This window comes from Chrysochloris asiatica, unplaced genomic scaffold (genome assembly GCF_000296735.1).
Source record: "Chrysochloris asiatica unplaced genomic scaffold, ChrAsi1.0 scaffold00045, whole genome shotgun sequence".
Classification (NCBI taxonomy): domain Eukaryota; kingdom Metazoa; phylum Chordata; class Mammalia; order Afrosoricida; family Chrysochloridae; genus Chrysochloris; species Chrysochloris asiatica.
This window is the reverse complement of record NW_006408563.1, coordinates 733,378-756,112: the sequence shown is the minus strand read 5'-3', so window position 1 is coordinate 756,112 and position 22,735 is coordinate 733,378. Positions and strand designations below refer to the sequence as shown.

Here is a 22,735-nt window from a genome sequence, read left to right as displayed (position 1 = left end):
GCTCCGATCTTTTCCCCACATGGTCTCACCCAAGATGGCGGTTCCTGGAGCAGCCAAGCGTCCCGGACTAGAAAGCAATAGATTTCTTGCTTCTGCCACATATTCCCCCAGCTGTGAGCCTTCCAACCTTCTAAGTATTCCTTTATATGTGGTTCAGAGTTCTGGGACCAGCCCCTGAACCTGCTTGGTCGGGTATTCTGTGTTGTTGTTGGCGGAGCTCTCTGCTACACGTCCACCCAATCCGCCATCTTGTTTGTTCCTACATATACATTTATAGATATATTTTAATACATAATATAAAAATTTATTCCAACCCATGTAAACTGTCACTCAATTCACAATAGAAACCTAAAAAAACCAAAAACACAACCTTAAACAACAGAAGAGCTCTGGTAGCGTAGTGGTTACGAACCGTGCTGTGAACCTTAAGGTCAGCAGTTTAAAACTACCAGCTGCCCCGCGGGAGAAAGATGAGGCGTTCTGCTCCCGAAAAGATTTACAGCCTCGGAAACCTTGTACAGGGTTGCTATGGGTCGGAACCGACTCGACAGTACTTAACAACAACAACAACAATGAAGAAGAGTTAGATGATCACATTTTGTCAGTTGCAGAGTGACTCCACGTGTATTCTGGATTATCCCTGGGAATGGGGTGGCGTTTCTATTCAGAAAATGAGTGCAAGTTGTCTTTATGGCCCTTCATACATTTCTTAGTAACATGTCACTGCTTGCTGAATCTACCTATTGACTGTAGCAAAGCAAACAGTGTTTGTGTTCATGGTTCCAAGTAACTGAGCCTCCTGATTTGTTGTTGCTAAGTGCCGTCAAGTTGGTTTCGACTCAGCGACCTTGTATAGGGTTTCTGAGGAGCGAATGGTGAGTTTGAACCCCCAACCTTGCTGTCCAAACTGTCCTTGAAGTCGATGCCTTATCCTATAGTGCCACACGTTTCAGCTAATCCTTTCACTGTAACATTTTTTGAAAACTTGTCTCCCTTTTCCTCATTAAGAGGACAAAAAGACAGCTGTAAGGGTGATTCATTATAACTCAAAAGGCTTTGCAAGTAAGGGACTGTGTATACTTCAGCTTCCAGGGGACCATGTATAGTTTTTGAAAACATCTAATGTTGCTGTTGTTTTGATTAGGGTTTAAGGTGCTCTGGTAGCATAGTGATTATTAGTCGGGCTGTTTGAAACTTCCAGCTATTCCATGAGAGAAAGATGAGGCTTTCAACTCCCATAAAGATATATGCCTAGGATACCCTATACAGGGTCGCTATGAGTTGGAATCAACTCCAAGGCACACTACCAACACCACCACCATAGTTGATTTTGAAATTTTAAATAAATAATATTAAGACAAGGAGATTTCTTTCTCTCTTTATATGTAACAACAAAAGGAGCCCCAGTGGCACTGCAGGATAAACATTGGTCAACAGTTCAAACCCACCAGCAGCTCTTTGGAAGAGATTGCTATGCTTCCATAGAGATTTACAGTCTCCAAAACCATATACAGGATTGCTACAAGAGAGAATCAACTTGATTAGGAGGTACAGGTTTCAAATAACATATAAAAAGCTGAGAAATAAGATTTATACATTACATATGCATGGTATATTTTTGTCATTTGAAATTTTCTTGACTTAGAAGTAGCCATCATTAAGGACCTATAAAAGAACCTCAGAAAGGGGTTAAGCAAAGAAAGGTGATAGCAGAGGCAGGGATCTGTCACTGGAATGTGATTATAGTAGGCTATAATGTAGCTTTTCAAATGCCTATTGTTAATGTTTTTAAATATTGAACTAGAATTTTTGTCATTTACAAGTTGTTGGTGTTGGTTTATTTTTTTTTTGCATCATTTTTATCAGCCTCAGAATTGTGAGTTTAGTTTCTTTGTTTATATTTTTAGATACTCTATAGGGATTGGCTTTACAGTTCTAAGTTCTCCTTGGATTGTATCCTCAAAGGTGAAATGTTTCCTATGTTATGTCTAGTTATGAATTCTACATTTTAAAAGTTATCATCACTGCACTATGATAAGCTAATTCCTTCTCTCTGACTAGACAGCGTCTTATAAATCATAGAACTTTTTATCCATTTGGAAAACAATCAAACTTGAGGGACGTTACTATCACCAAGAAAGAAGAGCCAGAGTGTGGTGCATCCTTTGAACCTGGGGTCCTGACACTGAAGCTCCTAGATCCAGGGGAAGGTTGATGCCAAGGAATGCTGGGCCTACAGATGCTGGAAGGAGATAAGGACTTTCCCCAGAGTCAGAGCTCTAAATTTGAACTTCTAGCTTCCTAAACTGTGTTAGAGCAGCACTAAAGAACTAAGACAGAGATTGGTACCATATAAGAGTCGGGTGCTGCACTAACAGATAACTGAAATGTGGAAGTGGTTTTGGAATTTGATAATGAGTAGAGGCTGGAAGATTACTAAACTTCCTAAAAGTGAAAGTCTAGATTGTCTTGAAGAGATTGTTGGTGGAATTGTGATGTCAAAGGCAATTTTGATGAGGGTTCAGAAGAAGATGTGGAGAGCTCTTAACACCGGAGATGGCACAGACAGTGAGAAGCAGTGGCAGAGAAACTGCAGCAGCGGGACCAGGAGACTGACCCAGAGAACAAAGCAAGGGAGCTGAGCACCATTGTAGAGAAAGCTTTCTGTCATACTCATGTGCCTCTGGTTACTTGTCAGGGACTCTCAGACCCATGAGCTAGAGAGGTGAGCACCTTCAGGCCAAGGCTTACTGATGGAGTGGGGTTGCCTGTGAGTGTTTATAAGTAGAGCTAAAGAGCTTTGCAATACATGCAAATGTAGAACAGAGGTCATGCTGACCTCTTGTAGACGCCAAGGAACCAGGAAGCAGAAGTGGAAGAGAATAAGAAGTATAGAAAGCAGAGCTATTTCATTTTCAGAAGGTAGGGCCAATTTTTTTGGACTCTCAAAGGATAAATCCTGTGAGATTTCAGAGTCAGATGTTCTTCACCAACTCTGTTCTGGAATTGGTGCTGTTGTTAAGATGGTGCATTACCCAGAGCTCAGGTGGCAGGGCTGCCATGCCTGTGAAGACAGAAAAGTGGGAATTGTCAGGGTCAGGGGGGTAGTACAGATACTACTCAGACAGATTATTAGGAGAATGGGCCATCTAAAGTTAGGGAGCACAGGCGCCATTCTAATGGACCTGGAAGGCAGAGCTGAAACTGAAGGTTACCTCCTCCCAGAATCCAGAGAACTTGGCCAAAATCCAGAGTCAGGAGGGCAGGGTCATTGCCTAGGTGGTCTCAGAGAACAGAGGATTCTTTTCAACCCTTGAGAGCTGGTGTAAATTGCCCTGCAGGGCTTTTAACTTGCTGTTCCTTATTCCTGCTTTCTCTCATGATTGCTTCCATTTGTAATGTAAATATTTAACTTGTGCCTGTATTTGGAAGCAGATAAGGAGCTCTGGTAGCGTAGTGGTTACGAATCGCGCTGCGAACCTTAAGGTCAGCGGTTCGAAACTACCAGCTGCTCCGCGGGAGAAAGATGAGGCTTTCTACTCCTGTAAGGATTTACACCCTCGGAAACCCTGTACAGGGTCGCTATGGGTCGGACCCGACTCGACGGCACTTAACAACAACAACAACAACAACTTGTATTCTAGAATCACAGATGAAGAAGAATTTTGTCCTAGATTGAAATATGGACTTGGAAGACTTTGGGAATAATATAATATAATTGGGTTAAAGTGCTTGGGAAGTGGCAAGGACATATATTTGGGAGTACAAAGGGTAGAGTATCATGGGTTGAATTGTGTCGCCCTAAATATTTGTCAGCTTGTCTAGACAATGATTTGGCAGTTATGTCATATGGAGTCCTGGTGTTGTGCTGGAGGATAAAGCACTGGATCGCAAGGTTACTTTGAACCAAAAGGTTAGTAGTTCAAACTTCCAGATGCTCCTTGGAAACCCTATAAAGGCCGCTATGAGTTGGAACTGACTCAACAACACTTAACAACAACAACAATGATGTAATACGGCTTTTATGTATGATAAACCAATAAGAGGACTAAGATGAGTGAGCAGAAAAAGACGGAGAAATGAGGAAGTACAAGAGCTGAACAGAAAATTTCAAAGGTCAGCTAGAGAAGTCAAAGTCAAATATTACAACAAAATGTGCAAAGATCTGGAGTCAGAAAACAAAAAGGAAGAACATGCTCAGTGTTTCTAAAGCTGGGGTAACTGAAGAAAAACTTCAAGCCTCGACTTTCATTATCGAAAGATTATCTGGGAAAAATATTGAATGATGCAGAAAGCATCAAAAGAAGACGGAAGGAATACACAGAGTCACTGTACCAAAAGGAAATGATTAATGTTCGACTGTTTCAAGAGGTAGCATGTGATCAAGAGCCAATGATAGTGAAGGAAGAAGTCCAAGGTGCATTGAAGGAATTGGCAAAGAACAAGGCACCAGGAATTGATGGAATAAAGATTGAAATCTTTCAAGAAAGTGAGGTGGCACAGGAGGCACTCACTTATCTCTGCCAAGAAATTTGGAAGACAACTATCTGGCCGACTGATTAGAAGAGATCCGTATTTGTGCCCATTCCAAAGAGAGGTGACCCAACAGAATGCGGCAATCATCGGACAATCTCTTAGATAGCCCATGCGAGTAAAGTTTTACTAAAGGTAATACAGAAACAGCTGCAAGCGTACATTGACAGAGAACTTCCAGAGATTCAAGGTGGATTCAGAAGAGGCCATGGAACAAGGGATATTATTGCTGATGTCCAATGGCTCTTGGCTGAAAGCAGAGAATATCAGAGAGATGTTTACCTGTGCTTTATTGACTAAGCAGAGACTTTCGTTTGTGTGGTTCATGACAAGTTACGGACAGCATTGCAAAGTATAAATATTCCGGAACTCTTAGTTGTGCTCACGAGGAATCTGTACATGGACCAAGAGGCAGTTGTTCAAACAGAAAATGGAAACACTGAATGTTTTAAAATTAAGAAAGGTATGCAACAAGGTTGTATTCTTTCCACATACTTATTCAACCTGTATGCTGAGCAAGTAAACCGAGAAGCTAGGTTATCTGAAGAAAAACGTGACATCAGGATTGGAGGAAGACTATTGGCACCCTGCGATATGCAGATGATACACTCTTGCTTGCCGAAAATGAAGAGGACTTAAAATACTTCGTGATGCAGATCAAAGAACAGAGCCTTCTGTATGGATTGCATCTCAATGTCAAGAAAACAAAAATCCTCGCCATTGGACCAATAAACAACATTTTGATCAACGGAAAAAAGATTGAAGTTGTCAAGGACTTCATTCTTCTTGGATCAACCATCAACATTCATGGAAGCAGAAGTCAAGAAATCAAACGATGTATTGCATTAGGCAAATCTTCATGAGACCTTTTTAAAGAGTTGAAGAGCAAAGATGTCAGCTTGAAAACTAAGGTGCGCCTGACCCAAGCCATGGTATTTTCAATAAGTTCATATGCATGCGAAAGCTGGACAGTGAATAAAGAAGACCATAGAAAAACTGATGCATTTGAGTTCTAGTGTTGGAGGAGAATATTGAAAGTACCATGGGCTGCCAAGAGAACCAACAGATCTGTGTTGGAAGAAGTGCAGCCAGAGTGTTCCTTGGAGGCCAGGATGGCCACACTTCGTCTCTCATACTTTGGTCTTATTGTCAGGGGTACCAGTCCCTGGAGAAGGATATCATGTTTGGTAGGATGGAGGGTCAGAGAAAAAGAGGAAGACCCCCAGTGAGATGGATTGGCAGAGTAGCAGTATCAATGGGCTTAAGCGTGGCAACAATTGTGAGGTTGGCCCAAGATTAGGCAGTGTTTTGTTGTTTTGCACTGGGTCGCTATGAGTCAATACCGACTTGATGGCACCTAACAACAACCACCACCACCAAGTAGGAAGAGCTAGGAGTGGAGTGTATCCTTTGGACCTGTACTTGAAGCTTGTATATTCAGAGGACGGTTGATGCCAAAACACATGGAGGTCACCAAGGAATGCTGGGTCTACAGATGCTGAAAGGAGACAAGGGCCTTTTTCCAGAGCCGGTAGAGAGAAAGCCTTCCTCTAGAGCTGGATTTGGACTTCTAGCCTCCTGAACTGTGAAAGAATAAATTTGTTTGTTAAAACCAAAAAGAAACTTCATGAAAAGCCACATATTCATAAACAACATTTATTTCATTCAGAACTCTTCTTTGGGTAGTTTATATAGGATATTTGAGATTTTCTTTAAAGTAAGTTTCAGCATGTTATATTTCTTTTTCCATAGTTACTTTATATCCTTATAAGAAGGTTGTAAGATGGAGAATATGAGAGTCACACAAAGAGGGCAGCAGGAACTAAGTCAGTCCTGAGTGGAGTGCTTATCATGTTATTCCCTGTCCGTTTTGAGTTCAGACTTAATACTTTATGAAATTCTGCTCTTCATTGAAGTCCTTTTCACAGTTCCTGTGCTGTATCTCAGAAAGCCTGTGCAGACCATATACTTGGAGTGATCTTATTCCACAACAGCTGCCAATGAGTGGGAAAGTTTCATATACTACTTTAGCAATAACTATCGTATTACTTGACACAGAATCATATCCAAAATTCACCTTTGTTTATCTTCTTAACAATTTTTTTTAGGTTCATTGAAAGTTGCCTGTTAAGTTTCAAGTATTTAAGATTATACAGGGAAGTGCACTGATTCTGAATCAAAAGGTTGGCAGTTTGAGTCCACCAGCTGCTGCACAGGAAAAAGATGAGGCTTTCTGTTCCCTTAAAGATTTACATCCTTGGAAAACCCTATACAGGGTCAGTGTGGACCTGAACTGACTCTATGACACTTAACAAAAGCAACAGTAACAAGGATTATACTTATAATTCTAAAGTATGTGGGTGGAGCACTACTAGGTGTGTTTTGTAGAGAACTGTTAAATTTACCTAACTTAATAGTTCATTTTTAAATGAATGTGTATATTGCAAAATCTTGTCAAAATGAATTTCCACTCTGAAGAGCTGTGGAACTCAGACCATGTACAACCTTGTACCTTTGAAATTTGTTAACTACTTCTGAATATGTTTTTCTTAACTGCCGTTGAAAGAAATTTAGACATGGTACTAACTCACACAGACTCCTTACTTGCTTAATCTAACCGAGAGTATAAGTATTGAGTTCAGGAAAGAGCATGACAGCCTCCTGTGGAGTAGACTAAAGAACTTTGGCAGGACACATTTGACAGACAAGCATGCCTGCCTAATTTCTAGTCTACAAATAAAGGTAGGGCTCCACTACTTTCTAACTTTGTGAATGGGGTGATTTAGTTAACTTCTTTGTGTCTTTTTTCCAGCTATAAAATGGGTACAGTAGAAGGATCTTAAAAAATGTTAGTTACTCCTGGTGTGGTGCTGTAGAATAAGCGCTGGACTGCGAACCACATGGTTGGCAGATCAAACCCACTAGCTGCTGCTCTGAAGCCAGGTACAGGGCTGCTGTGCGTCTAAAATCGACTTGACTGAAGTTCAGAACAACAGCTATTATTATCATCCCATGTAAAACTTTATTCATTCATTACTTTCCAGATACTGTGTTACTTTCCACCAGTTGTCTCTTAGTTTTTTTGTACTGTGGTGGCTTGCGTGTTGCTGTGATACTGAGTTCCAGACATAGGCAGACAAGGAAGAAGGAGAGACAGACAACTTCCTAATATTTACTCATTGAAGACCTTATGAATAGCAGTGGGACACTGTCAGCACCAGAATATTGAATACTGAAATATGATGGAAGAACACCAGAATATTGTCAGATAGTGACAGGAGATGCAACCCTCAGGTTGGAAGGCAGTCAAAATTTAACTGGGGAAGAACTGTTTTCTCAAAGTAGAGTTGACCGTGATGGTGTGATAGGAGTAAAGCCTTCAGGGCCTTCATTTGCTGATGGGACACAACTCAAAATAAAGAGAAATAGCTGTAAACATCCATTAATAATTGAAACATCAATGTATGAAGTATGAATCTAGGAAAATTGGAAATTCTCAGAAATGAAATGGAGCAAATAAGCATTGATATCATAGGCATTAGTGAGCTGAAATGGAATGTTCCTGGCCATTTTGGATCTGACAATAACATGATTTACTGATGGATATAACAAATTGAAGAACAATGGCATTGCATTCATCGTCAAAAAGGAACATGATCAAGATCTGTCTTGAAGTACAATGCTATCTGTGACAGGATAATATCTATAAGCCTACAAGGAAGACCAGTTAATAGCACTAATTATTCCAACCTACTCATCAACCGCTAAAGTCAGTGATGAGGAAATTGAAGAATTCTATCAACTTCAGCCTGAAATTGATCCAGCATACAATCAAGATGTATTTAAATTTTTTGGCGATTGTAATGCAAAGGTTGAAAACAAAGAGGAAGAATTGTTAGTTGGAAAATAATGGCCTTGGTGATAGAAACTATGCTGGAGATCTCATGATAGAATTTTTTGTTTTTTAAATTATGAACTGAGTGATAGTTTAGATGGGAGAACATTGGCTTTACACCATTGTTTCATTTCAATGATTACAGTCTCCTCTGTGCCTCATCATTCAACAGCATTTGCTTCCATTCCCTCTGTTTTTTGTTTTTTTTGGGGGCAGGGGTATGTGTACGTGGGGGGGGGAGGGGGATGTACACAAAAACACTCAGACATATATAATAATTTAAACAACCAAAGGGTACATTTTGCAAATCTGTCTTCTGGCTGTCCGCACTGAGTCTCTCTCTTTCCATGAGTCTGAGTCTTCAGCTGCTGACTCTCTCTCTGTGTCCTCATCTCTGCCTCCATCTCTGGTGTCACTGCTTCTCTGGATAGGGTCCTGCATTTTGTTTGTGCTCTTCTCCCTGGATGGTCCTAGGATCCTCTTGTTTCTGGACTGTAAAATTAACTACTCCCCCATTTTTGTTACAGAACTTCTATATTTACAGTTATCACATTTAGTCATGATAACATTTAATCACTATTGAATCATAAGAATGGTATCCCCATCTCCTTTCACCAGACCTGTCTAGACAAGATGGAAACCATTCAGTAGGGCTTTATCTTCCACTGCACACTGTTAAACTACACTCTCCTGAAAACTTGTAAGCCAGTCACTTCGTGCCTTTATGACGCCTTCATTTTAGGTAGCCAATGTCTAAGTTGTCCATCCCTATAAACCCTATATACAGAGGGGATAGGATTGATCCTTGATGTGAAGATTCTTTCCCTCTCAGTTGGTATTTTGAGCTACTACATCCAAAAGTATAGGTCAAGTTCTTCAAATTGTCACAATTTACATTCGTTTCCTTTACACATGATAGAATTTTGCAAGACAAAGGACTTATTCATTGTAAATACACGAATATAAATAACAAAAAAGATGACAGTATACATGAAACTCACCAGATGGAATACATAGAAATCAAATTAACTACATCTGTGGAAAGACAGGAGTACTGGTGTGGCACTGTGGGCTAATGCATCAAACTGCAAAGTCATTTGAACTGCAAAGTGAAGCTCACCAGCAGCTCCTTGGAAACTCTATATGGGACTGTTATGGGTCAGAATCGACTCAACGGCACTTAACAGCAACAACAATGCAAAGACAAGGTGGAAAAGCTCCATATCATCAGCCAAAACAAAGCCAGGGACAGACTGTGGAACAGACTATCAATTTTTCATATGCAAGTTCAGGATGAAGCTGAAGAAAATTAAAACAAGTCCACAAGAGCCAGAACATAACCTGGAACATACATACCCCACCTGAATTTAGAGAGCATCTGAAGAACAGATTTGATGCATTAGACACTGAAGTCTGAAGACAAGAAGAGTTATGGGATGACATCAAGAACACCATATAGAAGGAAAGCAAAAATTCGTTAAAAGACAAGAAAGAAAAGACCAAAATGGATGTCAGAAGAAACTCTGAAACTTGCTCTCCAGAGTAGAGATGCTAAAGAAAATGGAAAAAATGAGGAGGTAAAAGAGCTAAATAGAAAATTTCGAAGGTCAGCTCAAGAAGACACAATCAAATATTATCACAAATGTGCAAAATCTGGAGTTAGAAAGTCAAAAGAGATGAACACTCTCAGCATCTCTCAAGCTGAGGGACGTGAAGAAAAAAAATCAAGTCTTAAAATATTGAAGGATTCTCTAGGTGAAATATTGAATGATGCAGAAAGCATCAAAAGAAGATGGAAGGAATACACAGTTCACTGTACCAAAAAGAAATGATCAATGTTCAGTCATTTCAAGAAGTAGATATGATCAAGAGCCAATGATATTAAAGGAAGAAGAAGTCTAATATGCATTGAAGGAATTAACAAAGAACAAGGCACCTGGAATTGATGAAATACAAATTGAAATCTTTCAACAAACTGATGCAGCACTGGAGGCATTCACTCATCTTTGTCAAATTTTGAAGCCAACTGACTGGAAGAGAGTCATATTTGTGACCATTCCAAAGAGAGTTTACCCTGCAGAATGCAGAAATCATTGGACAGTATCATTAATATTACATGGAAGTAAATTTTTGCTAAGGATAATACAAAAACAGCTACAGTCATACATTGATAGGATTTCCAGAGGTTCAAGCCAGATTCAGAAGAGGACATGAAATATGCAATATCATTGCTGACATCAGATGGATCTTGGCTGAAAGCAGAGAACACCAGAAAGAGGTTTACCTGTCCTTTATTGACTATACAAAGAACCATGGATTACGACAGGCTATGGGCTACATTGTGGAGAATGAGTAATTCAGAACACTTAATTGTGCTCATGAGGAACCTGTTCATAGTCCAACAGGCAGTTGTTTGAACAGAACAAATGAACACCGAATGGTTTAAAATTAAGAAAAATTGTATTCTTTCAACATACTTATTCAATCTTACTGTGTTGAACAAATAACCCAAAAAGCTGGATTGTATGAAGAAAAATCTGGCATCAGGATTGGAGGGAGGACTCGTTAAGAACCTGCAATTTGCAGATGATACAACCTTGCTTGCTGAAAGCAGAGAGGACTTAAAATACTTAACTGATAAAGATCAAAGATTACAGCCTTTGGCATGGCTTGCATCTCAGTGTCAAGAAAATAGAAATCTTTACCACTGGACCAATAAATAGCATCCATATAAATGGAGAAGAATTGAAGCTGTCAAGAGACTTCGTTTTGCTCTGATCAACCATCAACACTCATGGAAGCAGCAGTCAAGAAATCAAAACGATGTGTTGCATTAGACAAATCTGCTGTACAAGACCTCTTTAAAGTGTTGAAGAACAAAGATGTCAGTATGAGGACTAAGGTGCTCTGGACCCAAGCCACGGTATTTTCAATAACTTCATATGCATGTGACTGTAGACAGTGAATAAAGAAGACCATAGAAGAATTGATGCATTTGAGTTATGGTGTTTGAGGAGTTTAAAAGTACCGTGGACTACCAAACAAATAAACTCAATCTAATGTTGTAGGAAGTACATCCAGAATGCTCCTTGGAAGCCCGGATGCCTGTCCCTGGAGAAGGATATCTTAATTGATAAATTGGAGAGTCTGATGTGCATAGGGTTGCCATGAGTCAGTACTAGACTCAACACCTAACAACAACAACAAAACGATGCAAAAACTTTATCCATGTGTTTCTTTCCAGATCAGAGATACTTTCTAGAAATGCACAGTTCTTTGCCATGAGTTTCTGCTTAATAAAAATTGTAGAATACCAACTTTGAAATGTATGTAACCAGAGGGACTTTTTTATTTTGCTGAAAACAGCAGTCTTGAACATTGTGGGTAGATCATTGATCTTACCTGTACAATTGTAACTATATTTACAAGTGTTTACACAGAAGATAAAGAAAAATAATTGTACAGTCATTATATAAGGAGCCCTGGTAGTGCTGTAGGTTAAGGACTGGACTGCTGACCTGAAAGTTGGCAATCCACCAGCCACTCTGAGGGAAAAAGATGAGGCTATCTGCTCTTATAAAGATTTTCAGTCTCAGAAACCCTATACAGGGTAACTGTGAGTTGGAATTGACTTACTGATAGTGGGCTTACTCGTTATATAGACTTATGACTGTATTTTGTCATTCACTCTTTCCCTCATGCTTATGCCAGAAGTCTTACTTTAGTTGGTAGTTTTGTTCTAACTGAAATAGCTGACAGGTAGCACTGATGCAGTCAAAATTCACTATGTGGAGTCCTAAATGATACTTATTTGAATGTGGATATCATAAAAAACTTGTTATTGACCGCCCCCTTAAAAATTCAGTTGTTTGACTTCATCTTTTACAATATATAAAGTAAAAGGAAAGGATGAGTGAGTATCGTTGCAGTTGTTGTTAAGTGCTGTCGAGTTGGTTACTACTCATAGAAACCCTGTACGGGGTTTCCAAGGAAGCAGCTCGTGGTTTTGAACTGCCAACCTTGCGATTTACAGTACAGTGATTATCCTACAGCACCACACCAAGACTGCAATTGATGCTGTTAATCTCCCATTAAAAACTTACATTTTTCTTTTTCTGACACATGTATTTAGTTTAAATATGTCTTTATGTTACTTTTCCTTAAACTTCATACAAATTTTATGTGAACTAAATTTGATTATCAAGATAAAGTTCTTCTTTATTTTCAGATTTCTACTATTGCAGAAAGTGAAGATTCACAAGAGTCAGTGGATAGTGTTACTGATTCCCAAAAACGAAGAGAGATTCTGTCAAGGAGGCCTTCTTACAGGTATGGAAGTTAATAGCTAAAAGAACTTGGTGAGTTCCACCGTGTTCCATAGACATCCGTTATCCTTGAGATGAGAGAGAGAAGAGCAAGGGCTGGTTGGTCTGAAATTTAGGGAGACTTGGAAACGCCTCAGCCCATGGATATTGACCCAGCCACTGGGGGCTAGAACTGAGAATGAAGCAGCCAGCTGATCTAAAGTAAAGTAGGGGTGGTGTACAAGAACACAGATTTTCAGACAGTACCCATTTGACCTAACTTGGATGACTTACTCATCAGAACTCAACTAGAGGAAGATGAAGTTTCATAAAGAAAACAAGTTTTAAATTCCTGCAATTTGATAAGCAAGGTTGTTGTTGCTAGATGCCATCGAGTCAGTTACCAACTCATAGCAACATTATGCACAGCAGAATGAAACACTGTCCAATCCTGGGCCAACCTCACTATTGTTGCCATGGTTGAGCCCATTGATGCTGCTACTTTGCCAATCCATCTCATTTGGGGGTCTTCCTCTTTTTATCTGACCCTCCACCTTACCAAACATGATATCCTTTTCCAACGACTGGTCCCTCCTGACAATATGTCCAAAATATGAGAGACAAATTTTGGCCATCCTGGCCTCCAAGGAACACTGGCTGCACTTCTTCCAACAAAGATGTGTTGGTTCTTTTGGCAGCCCATGGTACTTTCAATATTCTCCAGCACCGTAACTCAAAATCATCAATTCTTCTATGGTCTTCCTTATTCACTGTCCAGCTTTTGTATGCATGTGAGGTTATTGAAAATACCATGGCTTGGGTCAGACACACCTTAGTCATCAAGCTGACATCTTTGCTCTTCAACACATTAAAAAGGTCTTGTGCAACAGATTTGCCTAACACAATACATCATTTGATTTCTTGACTGCTACTTCCATGAGTGTTGATAGTTGATCCAAAAAGAAAGTCTTCACCTTCAGTAAGCAACGTTGTATCATCTGCATATCTCAGGTTGTTAATAAATGAGTCTTCCTCCAATCCTGATGCTACGTTTTTCTTCATATAACCCAGCTTCTTGGATTATTTGCTCAGCATATAGGTTGAATAAGTATGGTGAAAGAATACAACTTTGTCGCACACCTTTCTTAATTTTAAACCATTCAGTGTTCCCATGTTCTGCTTGAACAACTGCCTCTTGGTCCATGTACAGATTCCTCATGAGCACATTTAAGTGTTCCGGAATACTCATACTTCGCAATGTTGTTCATAGCTTGTCATGTTCCACACAATCGAAAGCCTTTCTGTAGTCAGTAAAGCACAGGTAAACGTTTTTCTGATATTCTCTGCTTTCAGCCACGATCCCTCGGACATCAGCAGTGATATCCCTCATTTCACAGCCTCTTCTGAATCTGACTTGAACCTCTGGAAGTTCTCTGTCAATGTGTGCTTGCAGCTGTTTCTGTAGTACCTTTAGTAAAACTTTACTCGCATGGGATAGCAAAGAGATTGTGCAATGATTTCCGCTTTCCATTGGGTCACCTCTCTTTGGTGATCTCTTTGGTGATATCAAATACAGATCTCTTCCAATCAGTCGGCCAGATATCTGTCTTCCAAATTTCTTTGCAGAGATGAATGAGTGCCTCCTGTGCCACCTCACTTTCTTGAAAGATTTCAGTTTTTTTCCATCAACCTGGTGCCGTGTTCTTTGCCAATTCCTTCAGTGCACCTTGGACTTCCTCCTTCAGTATCATTGGCTCTTAATCATATGCTACCTCTGGAAACGGTTGAACATCAACCATTTCCTTCTGGTACAGGGACTCTTTATTCCTTCCATCTTCTTTTGATGCTTTCTGTATCATTCAATAATTTGCCCAGAGAATCTTTCAATAATAAAAATTGAGGTTTGAATTTATTCTTCAGTTCCCCCAGCTTGAGAAATGCTGATCATGTTCTTCCTTTTTCGTTTCCTGACTCCAGATCTTTGGACATTTTGCTGTAATATTTGGCTTTATCTTCTTGAACTGATCTTTAACATTTTCTGTTCAGCTCTTGTACTTCCTCATTTCTTCCATTTTCTTTAGTATCTCTACACTAGAGAGCAAGTTTCAGTGTCTCTTTTTGACATCCACTTTGATCTTTTCCTTCTTTCTTGTCTTCATAATGACTTTTTGCTTTCTTCATGTATGATGTTCTTCATGGCATCACCCACCTCTTCTGGTCTTCTGTCTTTAGTGTTTAATGTATCAAATCTGTTCTTCAGATGATCTCTAAATTCAGGTGGGATATATTCAAGGTCATATTTTGGCTCTCATGGACTTGTTTTTATTTTCTTCAGCTTTAGTATGAATTTGCATATGAGTAATTGATGGTCTGTTCCACAATCTGCCCTGGCCTTATTTTGACTGATGATATGAAGCTTTTCCATCTTCTCTTTCCTTAGATGTAGTCAATTTGATTTCTGTGTATTCCATCTGGTGAGGTCTGTGTGTATAGTAGTCTCTTATTCTGTCTAAAGAAGGTATTTGAAATGAACAAATCATTGATTTTGCAGAATTCTATCATGTGATCTCCAACATCATTTCTATCACCAAGGCCATATTTTCCAACTACTGATCCTTCCTATTTGCTCCCAACCTTTGCATTAGAATTGGATTATTCTATTTCACCCCCACTGGCTTTAGTGGATGGTGTGTAAATTTGAATAATAGTGGTATTTAATGGTCTTTCCTGTAGGTGCATGGATATTATCCTATCACAGACAGCGCTGTATCTCATGACTGATCTGGATCTGTTCTTTTTGACAATGAATGCAACACCATTCCTCTTCAATTTGTCATTCCTGGCATAGTAAACCATGTGGTTGTTAGATTCAAAATGGCCAATACCAGTCCCTTTCAGCTCACTAATGCCTAAGATATCGATGTTTATGCATTCCATTTCATTTTTGATAATTTCTAATTTTCTCCTAGATTCATACTTCATACATTCCTATTATTAATGGATGTTTACAGCTGTTTCTCTTCATTTTGAATTTTGCCCCATCAGCAAATGAAGGTCTTTTTTGCGGACTTTTCTCCCATGGGCTTTACTCCATTTGAGTCATCACAGTCAACTCTACTTTCAGGAGGCAGCTCTTCCCCAGTCGCATTTTGAGTGCTTTCCAACTTGAGGGGCTCATTTTCCAGCATTATATCTGACAGTGTTTCTCTGCTATTCATAAGGTTTTCAGTGACTAAATATCCGGAAGTAGTTCCTCACTCCTTCTTCCTAGTCTGTCTTTGTCTGGAAGCTCATCTGAAACCTGTTTAACATGGGTGACCGTGCTGGTATTTAAAATAGCTTCTAGAATCACAGAAACTCACAAGCCACCTCAGTACGACAAACTGGCAGACGAGTGGTGGACTATAAAGGTAAAAGATGTGAAACAAAAAGGAGGGAGTAGTTAATCTTTCATTCTAGGAACAGGATCCTAGGACCATCAAGAAGGAAGAGCATGAGCAGAGCGTAGGATTCTTACCAGAGAATCAACACCAGAGATGGAAGCAGAGGTGATGGCATAGAGAGCTGTTGAGGACTCTTTCTCATGGAATGAGAAAGGCTGTGTGCCTTTCTGGAGACTGGCTTGCAAAATGTACCCTTTGGTTGTTTAAATAAATATATATTTTTTCTATGTGTTCTGTGTACATCAAAATTTAAAAAAAAAAAGTGCATAGAAGAAAATTCTGTTAACCCATGGTACATGGCAGTTATTGTAATTATTGAAATGAAGCAAAATATGATTGGTTAAGTGCAAAATTGATCATCTGCCATGGAAAGTTAGCAGTCTAGTGCTTATCCTACAGAGCCACCAGGGCTTCTTTACTTAATCCAAGATTATACCAAATACTGGGCTCAGGGTATTTGCTATGTTTTGGATCGTGCTGTGTTCTGAGTGAATATTGTTTATTGGGCGCTATGATTCACATAAAACTTGTAGTCAACTAAAGCATACCTTCTACTTGAAAAACAAAAAGCAACTTGGTGGTAGTGGTTGTGTGCCGTCGAGTTGATTACAACTCATAGTGACCCTCTATCGGATTTCCAAGGCACTCTAGGGTAAACACTAGACTTCAAGGTCGGTGTAAACCATAAGGTTAGTGGTTCAAACACACCAGCCGTTCCTCAGAAACCCTTTACAGGGCCGCTATGACTCGGATCCAACTCAACAGCACTTAACAACAAGAACAGCAACTCTTTACAGAAGCAAAAAGCATCATCTTTCTCTGGAGGATTGACCGGTGGATTCAAACTGTTGGCCTTGTGCTTAACAGCCCAACGTGTAACCCACTTTGCTAGCAGAGCTCCTTAGAATCAGAGATATGCAGTGGCCCTTGGTAATTAATTGCAGATAAAGAGATGTTAGAAGACAACTCAAGTCAGAATCTTATAGGTTACTTTTCATCTCAAATTGAAGCTTGTTGTGTGGAATAGGAGCACTTCTTCCTCTAGCAATCTTGAATGAACACTCACTTTTCTTCCTTTTCTCTTTGCAGACTGTACTGTTAAAGACTATTCTTTTAAAAAGTTTGAGGTACATTTGTTAAAAGTTGCAGCAGTTTTTCCTTATATGTCTACTTAGAGACCATGTTGTATGTTACCTAGTAGATAACTTTGTAACTAAGAAGTTTTCTCAGGGTGATGTTTTGCTGACACACCCCATCACCTCACTGTAGTTTTTGTGTTCCACGCAGAAGTTAACCTACCCTATAACCTGGACCCAAACCATTTTTTTGTAAGTAGAAATTAGTTCTATATTAAATGTCTCCAGGAAAAGTAATTCCATTAATTTTCCTTTTAAATGTATTTCAGAGTTTAGTATACTTCAGACTTTTAATATTCTTCCTTGTTATTAGCCTAAATTATTTCTCTTTTTACAAAGGAGTGATTGAGTTTGTCACTTCCTCCCCTGCTTGGAGCCCTAGTATGGTGCTATAGGATAAGCACTGGACTGCTAACCTCAAGGTTGGTGGTTCAAACCCACTATCCGTTTCTTAAAAACCCTTATAGGGTAGGTATGTGTCGGAACTGATTCAATGGCACTTAATAACAATAAGTTGGTTACTAATTTCTGGTCCTTTTCTCCATGCTCACCATTAAATAATCTAAATGAATATCAATAAATTGATTTTGAGGTCTTAGAATAGTTTGTGTACCTGGGTTTGTGCTGTATACATTTATATTCATCATTCCTTTGGTTTTAAATATAACTCAGTGTTAGATTTTTTACTTTGAAGTATATCTCACATTAGTATATACCACCTTTGATTCTGAAGTAGATCCAACTAGGTACTAAGAAGCAAGCCACATGGTTTTTCTTTGTATATTTAAATATAGAAATTCCAATTTCTAGGTAAATCGTAGCTTTAGAGCTCATAAAATCAACTTGATGTTTAAGAAAATTCCTCTTTTATTTGCCTTACTTGGTTTATACTCTAAATTCTAGTGAAATGTTATTAAGATACTAAACGTTAATCAATAATTAATTGCAGGGTTCTATAAGAACACAGATACATACAGAAAAGTTTCCTTTCATGAAAGTAATGATATCTCTGCTTATGTGAAAACTTAGTAACATGCCATTCTTTTAAATTTATGAATTTCTGAAACCAAACCTCTGTATCTTGCTCATGGCATGGTATTTAGCAAAAGTTCATATGATATATTTGTGAGGCTTTTGAAATGGGGATTACAAAATGGATTTTTATGGGAACAACCAGCTTTTGATGATTAGTTTCTGTCCAGATGAAGTCCCAAAGTGCTATCTACTGTGTCTCGTCTGGCTTGGAATTTTAACCAGCACTTTAGCTTGGAAACAGAAGCCATGCTTACCAGATTTGCAAATGACAACCTTTAGGAATAAATTCACTGATGAAAGAAAGAATAAGTACTTTGAAAATTCATAGCAGCCAAGGGATAAATAGATTGGAAAAATTGGAAGATGTGTTGAGGATAATTTTTGTAAGCTTTCTGCATTTGGTTTTAAAATGAGATCAGTTATTCAAAAATAGAATTCATTTGAAATAGGTAGTAAGATTATTTAATTATCAGTGGTGGTGTTACAACCAAAAAAGCCAATGAGTATAAAGATACATTGTTGTTGTTGTTGTTGTTGTTGTTGTTAAGTGCCGTCGAGTCGGTTCCGACCCATAGTGACCCTGTACAGGGTTTCCGAGGGTGTAAATCCTTATGGGAGTAGAAACCCTCATCTTTCTCCCGTGGAGCGGCTGGTAGTTTCGAACCGCTGACCTTAAGGTTCGCAGCCCGATTCGTAACCACTACGCTACCAGAACTCCTATATATAAAGATACATTGGTAAACACTTAATCTTTAGAATAAAGGAGAGAATTAAAGCTGAGATAAATGAAATAGAGAATAGAAGAATAATAAAGAAAGAAAAACCCAAAAGTTCCTTGAAAAAACACAAATTTGACATAACTCTAATTAGATTGATCAAGTAGAGAAAAGATGCTAGTGATGAGTAAATCAGAAATTAATATGGCAACATTCTTACCAACCTTACAGAAATTAAAAGAATTGTAAGTGAGCAATATGGCAGATTGTATACCAACACACTGGAAAACTAAGTGAAATGGATAAGCTCTTAGAAATATACCAAATACCTAAATTGACTCAAAAATATATAGACAATCACAACAGACCTATATATAACAAGGGAGAGATTGAAAAAATCACTATCAACCCCAACAGCATATTAAAAGGATTATACACTAAGACCAAGTGAAGCTTTTCCCAGGAATTCAAGCATTGTTCAACATAAGGAAGTCAGTTCATGTAATATACCATATTATTGGAACAGAAGTGGGGAAAATACATGATCATCTCAGTTTTCACAGAAAAGGCATTTGACAAAACCGAACACCCTTTCATATTAAAAATACACAGCAAACGAAATCCCTCAACATGGCATAAAAGACATTTATTATATTCATACTCAGTGGTGAAAGATTAAATGTTTTCCTCTAAAATCAGGACCAAAACAGTATGTTCTTTGTTTATTGCTAGTTGACTTGCCCTGTAAGACAGAAATGCTGTAGGGAGTCTTTGAGGGTGAAATAAAAGGACACTAGAAAATAACTCAAAGCTATGTGAATAAATAAAGGTAATGACACATAGTTAAGGTCTGTTGAATTGGTTCCAAATCATAGCAACCCTGTATAGGGTTTCCAAGGCTTATCCTACAGCGCCATACCAGGACATAGGTAAATATAAAAGGCAGTATTAATGTAATTTTTGTTTGTAATTTAGCTTTTTTCCCCATTATGATTTGACAGAAAAATGCATAAAACAATAATCATAAATCTATGTTAATGGATACTGTGTATAAAGATAAAATTGTATTATATTATTTCTGATAGTAACATAAAGGCAGTGAGTTAGTAAAGCTACATAGGAACAGAGTTTTGTTTTTTTCCACTATTGAAGTTAAAACCAAAACCAAACCCACTGCCATCAACGAGATTCCCTTCCAACTCATAACGACCACATCGGACAGAATTAGAACTGGTCCATAGAGTTTCCGAGACCGTAAACCTTCATGGAAGCAGACAGCCTCATCTTTCTCCAGTAGAGCGATGGGTGGGTTTGACCAGCTGACGTTGTAGTTAAAAAAGCCCAGTGTTTAACCAACTGCTCCACCAGGCTCTTTTATTGAAATTAAGTTGGTATTAATTCAAGCTTGGTTTGTGTTGTTTTTTTTAAAATTTAACATTTCAGAAATTACTTGGGGGGTTTCTCCCCCCTCTGTGCATTTATTTATTTGAAATATAGCAACGTTTATTTGGTTTTGTTTATATTTTAAGAGTTTTTTGCCCATACTGCTGCTGCTGTTTTCTTTTTTGAGAATATGAAATATTAATATGGTTCCAAAGTCAGAACTGTACAAGAAAACTATTTTCAGATGTACTCCCACTCCATTTCTTGTATTCTATCCACTTCTTTCACACTTAACCTCGTATAGATAACCTTCCTGATTTTATTCTTAAACATATGAGTATGTGTATGTATGTTGTTGTTAAGTGCCATTGACTCATAGCAACCCTCTCTATAGATTTCCAAGGAGCAGCTGGTGAGTTTGAACTGTTGACCTTGTGATTCACAATCCAGTGCTGATCCTACAGTGTCACACTAGGAGTTCAATATATGTATTTGTAGAAAAAAATATATATATGTATGTATATAATTTCCCTTTCTTAATTACACAAAAGGTACCATACTGTGGATTCCCTCTTCAGTTTGCTCTTTTTCCTTAACAGTATATCCTGGAAATCATTCTGTCATAGAAATCTTCCACAATTTGTTTATACCTGTATAAGATTCCAGCATGTGAATGTACCACAATTTATTCAGCCAGTATCCTTTGTGTGGGCATATAGGCTGTTTCCTATATATTGCAATTATAAACAGTGCTATGATGAATAAACTTATGCATGTGCATTTCTATATGGGTGGAAGTATATTTTTAGGGTACATTCCTGGAAGAGGGATTGTTGAATAAACTGTCATTTTGTTAAATGCCTTCAAATTCCTTTCCTAAGGGTTATATCATTACACTCCTGACAGGAGTGTATGGGAGTATCTCTTTTCCCAGAGCTTTGCCAACTGAATATATTGTTATACTTTCTTTTTGCCAGTCTGAGAGTTGAAAGTACTATTTCTATCATTTTAATTAGTTCTTTCTATTATTACCAAAGCTGAACATCTTTTCATATGTCTGAACAATTTTTTTGTGTGTGTATATTTGTAAATTGTCTGTGCAAGTCCTTTGCCCATTTTTAAAGTCAAGTATTTATTCTCTCATTCAGTTTTTAAGAGTCAGAGTCCTTTATATACTGTATGTGTATAAAGGATATTGACTGTTTATCTGTAACATAGGTGAATATTTCTCCAAGTTTTATTGATTTTCTTCTGACTTTGTTTCTGATGTTTTTTGCCATGCAATAGTATTTTTTAATGTTATTTTCATTAACCTTTTCTTTAACTGCATCTGGGTTTTGAGTCATAGTTAACAGAATTCCCCAACACTCATATTAAAAAAGAATTCATATCTGTTTTTTCCCGGTACTTGTGTACTTCATTTTTACATTTGGAGTTTATTCTTGTAAATTACATTTTAAAATTCTACTTACATAATAACAATTATCTGATTTTACCTATTATTTGTATTTACCCAGTACATTTTAATCAATATAGTTCTCTCTTTACGTAGGAAAATTTTGAATGACTTGTCCTCTGATGCACCAGGAGTGCCAAGGATTGAAGAAGAAAAGTCTGAAGAGGAAACTTCAGCACCTGCCATCACCACCGTCACAGTGCCAACTCCAATTTACCAAACAAGCAGTGGACAGTATAGTGAGTAGCCGAAATTTTTGTTTTCATATTTGCCATATCTTCTCTTTATCTTGCTGCTATCATTGTTTTTTCTATACTACTCAACCTAGGATGCTCTGTAACTGGAGTAGTTTCTTTTCTTTAGTTTTTAAGGTAGGATGACTGACGTCTATGAGCCTCTGAGGTATCCCTTTGTATTGTATGTAGGTAGTTAGAAGCTATTTTAACCACTAATTGACATTCTTGATTTTTAGTCTTTGTGTATGAGAGACTAAGAGAAAACATGAGTTTTGTGGAACAATTTTGGTTTGTTTGGATATGTTTAAGGCCCCAAATGTTCTCATATTTTATCTATTTTGATTATTAATCTTCCCTTCTAAAAGTAGCATTGAAAAATCTTGCTGTTTATTTCAGGGGAATGGGTTTGGCTACACCCTACTAACACCTTTACTTATTTCTTTAGCATAAAACATAGTGTAGTCGAGTGTGGGGATGTAAACATAATGAAATGCTAAAGTGAGAAGACACGGCTTCTGAGCTCACAGGTTGCAAAGATTTCTCTAGCAAAATGACTAACATTTCCATTGCTATGTTAGCTTTGTCTGAAACCTTCTTT

The 22,735-nt window shown here is 38.2% G+C and overlaps 1 protein-coding gene across 2 annotated transcripts in view; it reads left to right on the top strand.

The window, feature by feature from the left end:
• The window catches only part of CREB1 (cAMP responsive element binding protein 1), a 106,527-nt gene that overhangs the window by 58,424 nt on the left and 25,368 nt on the right, over window positions 1-22,735 (top strand). For both annotated transcript variants that reach the window (XM_006861938.1, XM_006861939.1), the window contains 2 exons: window positions 12,657-12,757; window positions 21,998-22,140. In XM_006861938.1, the coding sequence (XP_006862000.1) occupies window positions 12,657-12,757; window positions 21,998-22,140 (244 nt within the window). The remainder of the gene's footprint in view (window positions 1-12,656; window positions 12,758-21,997; window positions 22,141-22,735) is intronic.